The sequence below is a fragment of the Vigna umbellata genome, chromosome 1, assembly GCF_029865625.1.
Source record: "Vigna umbellata cultivar VRB3 chromosome 1, Vumbellata_1.0, whole genome shotgun sequence".
In the NCBI taxonomy this organism is placed as follows: Eukaryota; Viridiplantae; Streptophyta; class Magnoliopsida; order Fabales; family Fabaceae; genus Vigna; species Vigna umbellata.
In genome coordinates, this window is record NC_142165.1 from 16,582,247 (window position 1) to 16,585,481 (window position 3,235).

The 3,235-nt window shown below is 41.5% G+C and overlaps 1 protein-coding gene across 1 annotated transcript; it reads right to left on the bottom strand.

Annotated features, from left to right (window-relative positions):
- Nucleotides 1-246: 246 nt before the first annotated feature.
- On the bottom strand, nt 247-2,846 carry LOC148204814 (uncharacterized). The gene is made up of 2 exons (XM_088097970.1): nt 1,737-2,846; nt 247-1,541 (listed from the first exon to the last, which is right to left on the bottom strand). Exons 1-2 carry the CDS (start codon nt 2,760-2,762, stop codon nt 501-503), a joined length of 2,067 nt encoding a protein of 688 aa, XP_087954096.1. The 5' UTR covers nt 2,763-2,846; the 3' UTR covers nt 247-500.
- Nucleotides 2,847-3,235: the final 389 nt, after the last annotated feature.

A 3,235-nucleotide genomic window follows, 5' to 3' on the forward strand; every position in this document is an offset into this window, starting at 1 on the left:
GCTACCAACTTTAGCTTTAATATGTGATTTTGAAATATCAGCGTTGTTTACTTTGGGCATTGCATTTTCTGTACTATCTCAATATTAAAGACTTGCTTGAACCATCCCATCTGCATTTCCTATCCATTTATATTAGTTTGCATCTTGTGATCAGTATAGTATACCGCATACAAGTTTAAAAATCCTGATAGGGGGCATTAGTGCTGTCAGATTTGCCTAACAAAAGTGATGATCACACAACAAGAATATTGAATAATTGGAAATGAAAATTCCATGAACATGCCACAAAAGACATTTGTATATACAAAAAACTAAAGTTCAAAAGAAAAAAAAAATGGCGTAAATTCAGAATCTGAGCAATGGAAAAATCCATAAACAAATTCAATCTTATTTGTTACATGGTATGATAAATCATGCAGACATTGCTTCCTATATAAGGCAATACATTTGTAACTCACTTGCAGAGAAAGACTAAAATGTCCCAATTCATGACCACTAAACTATCTCATACGAGGTCCTCTAGAGACAGGCTTCAAAAGGTTGACCTTAACCTTTGATGCATCGAAACCCTGCGCCTCCATGATCCCACATATTCGTTGGGCATCTTGCCGAAACCCACCATCAATAAGGCCACTTATAATTCTCTCAAAATCAGCTTTTCCTAATTCATCCTTCCTAGATTCCAGTACACCTAGAATTTGAAGGGCCTTCTTCTCATTTCCAACCCTTGCATACATATCACAGAGACTTACTTGAAGCTTAAAAGGAGGAGCCTCACCCAGCAAAGCTATTTTTCCTAATATCTGCTCAACTTCATCAACAAGCTGCAACTTACCCAACCAGTCCACAAGAACAGAATAAGTGGCTACCCCAGGCTCAAACCCATCGCTCTCTAACTGCACAAGAAGCTCCAATGCATCGTCCAAGTAGTTTTTCTTCTCATAAGCTGCAATCATGCTAGCAGCACAGCGATCATCAGGCTTATGCCCAAGTTTTATCATGTAGTCAAAATGGCTTTTTGCCTGATAAGGGTCACCAATGTGTGCATTTGCCTCAATAAGTAGGGTGTATGCCTCCATACTCTGATGGAATCCCGCAAACTGCATAGCTAATGAAATTCGGTCAGCTCCTTTAGTATCACCTTGTTGAGAAAAAGATCGGAGCAATGCCATGTATATTTCCTCCGTGGGTTTAATATTTCCTGAATCCATCTCCCTCATCAATTTCTCGCCCAAATTAGGCTGGCCATTATTCACATATGCCATGATCATTGAATTGAAGACTTGGAAGTCCGGTTTGAAACCCAGTCCCTTCAAGGTTTCAAATGCTTCGTTTGCACGGTCATGATTGCCTACCTTGCAGTACATGTGGACCAACACACTGGCCGTTGCAGCATCTAGTTGTATACCATTTTCGCTCATCTTCTTCAGCAATCTCTCAACATCATCAAAGCAGTCCTCTTTAACATAGATATCAATAAGCCTAGAGTAGTCAGAGACAATTGTTTGGAAAGAATCTTCAGCCAATAACATTTCAGCCACCTATGTTGAATCAAAGTAATTCACTTAAAAAGCGTGTTTTGCATGAAAGTTCCTAAAATTTTCACTAGCAGCATACGGAAACATATCCTTAGGATCATTCCAAGTTCTCAAATAAGTAATTCATATAACCACATAACCATAAAATACATGACAAAATTAAGAAGTTCATATAAGAATTGTCGTGCATATACATACCTTTGAGTACAGACTACGATTCTGCTCTTTCAGGTTGTCAAGTAAATCTATCCATTCCACCCTGCTAGGTTGAACAAGTTCCGCCCACTCATTCAACAGGCTTTGCAAACCATCATCATCATCATCCTTCCACGACAGAATCTTCGACCTAACCATCTTGGCTTTCCCCATAATTGCCTTCGGCTCCTGCGGCCAAAACACCTGCTCTGCCTCATGGATCCTATCAGCCACTTGTGCCCACTTGGGATCAGACAGATCAAGCCCATAAATCTTGTACCTTATCTTCCCTCTCCTCTTGGGAAGTCCAACAGCAACATTCTCCTTCTTCCCCTCCTCACCAACACCACTTTCCTTCCCCTCAGTCTGTGCCTCCTTCCTCATTTTCTCCAAACCCTCGTAGAACTCATGCTCCTCCATCTTCTCACGCGCCCACTTGAACCTAAGCTCCCTAAGCAAATCGCCGCGAATGCCAACTTCACCGGCGAATCTGCACATTTCCTTAACCTCTTCGCACTGCAAGAAGCCCTTCATTTTCTCCTTCTTCCTCTCCTTGTCCATATCCGCCAACACCATATTGCTCACCTCCCACACCGTTCCCCACAAATCCTCGCTGAAATCCCCCGAACCCAACGATGCCGTTTCAACTCCCCTGCCCTTTTCCATCTCCGCCGTAACCCTCTCCACGATCCCCACGAGCATGCCATCCACGGTGGCTTTGTCGGATTCCGGGTACGCTTCCTTCACCTTCTTCCGCATTATCCACACAAATCGCGATAGAAACTCGTTCGTTGCGTCTTCGTTGTCGTCGACGGCGTCGTTTTGCGTCGCATGGACTTTGGGGTCGATGAGGGCGTTGGTGGGTTGGGAGGAGTGAAGGGTGGTGGTGGTGAACGGCGCGTGGAGGAAGGCGGCAAAGGAGGCGCGTGAGTGCTGCGGAGAAGGGAAGGTGGCGGAATGGGATCGGAAGATGGCATTGAGTCTCTTGAACGTGTGTCTTGAAGTGGAAGCTATAGTTCTCCAACTCATTCTTTCTCAGATTGAAATTTGAAGAACTGAATGGGACTGTGTAAGGGTTTTAGGTTTATCGAGCTTCACTCTGCAATAGTAACTTGCTTACTCAACGACAACAAGGTGAAGAAGAAAGTGAAATTAAGACATAAGCCCAAAGTCTTTGTAAGGGACTTTCATCCTCCAACTCCATTTTTTCTTACTGCACCTTCAACTTTTATTCCTGCACTTCTAAATTTCAATGTGATGTCAAATATATCCTTAAAATATATATATATATATATATATATATATATATATATATATATATATATATATATATAAATTAAATAAATTTATCAAATATATGTATTTACTGTACATCCTATTTACTGAGACCTTGCATTCCTGGTTATTTTCGAAGTAACTCTGTCTTTCTCTTAGCTTTCTTTTTCTTTTATCTACATTCAACTTTTTTGTCCTTCGTCTTCTTTTATTTTCATTCATCTTCG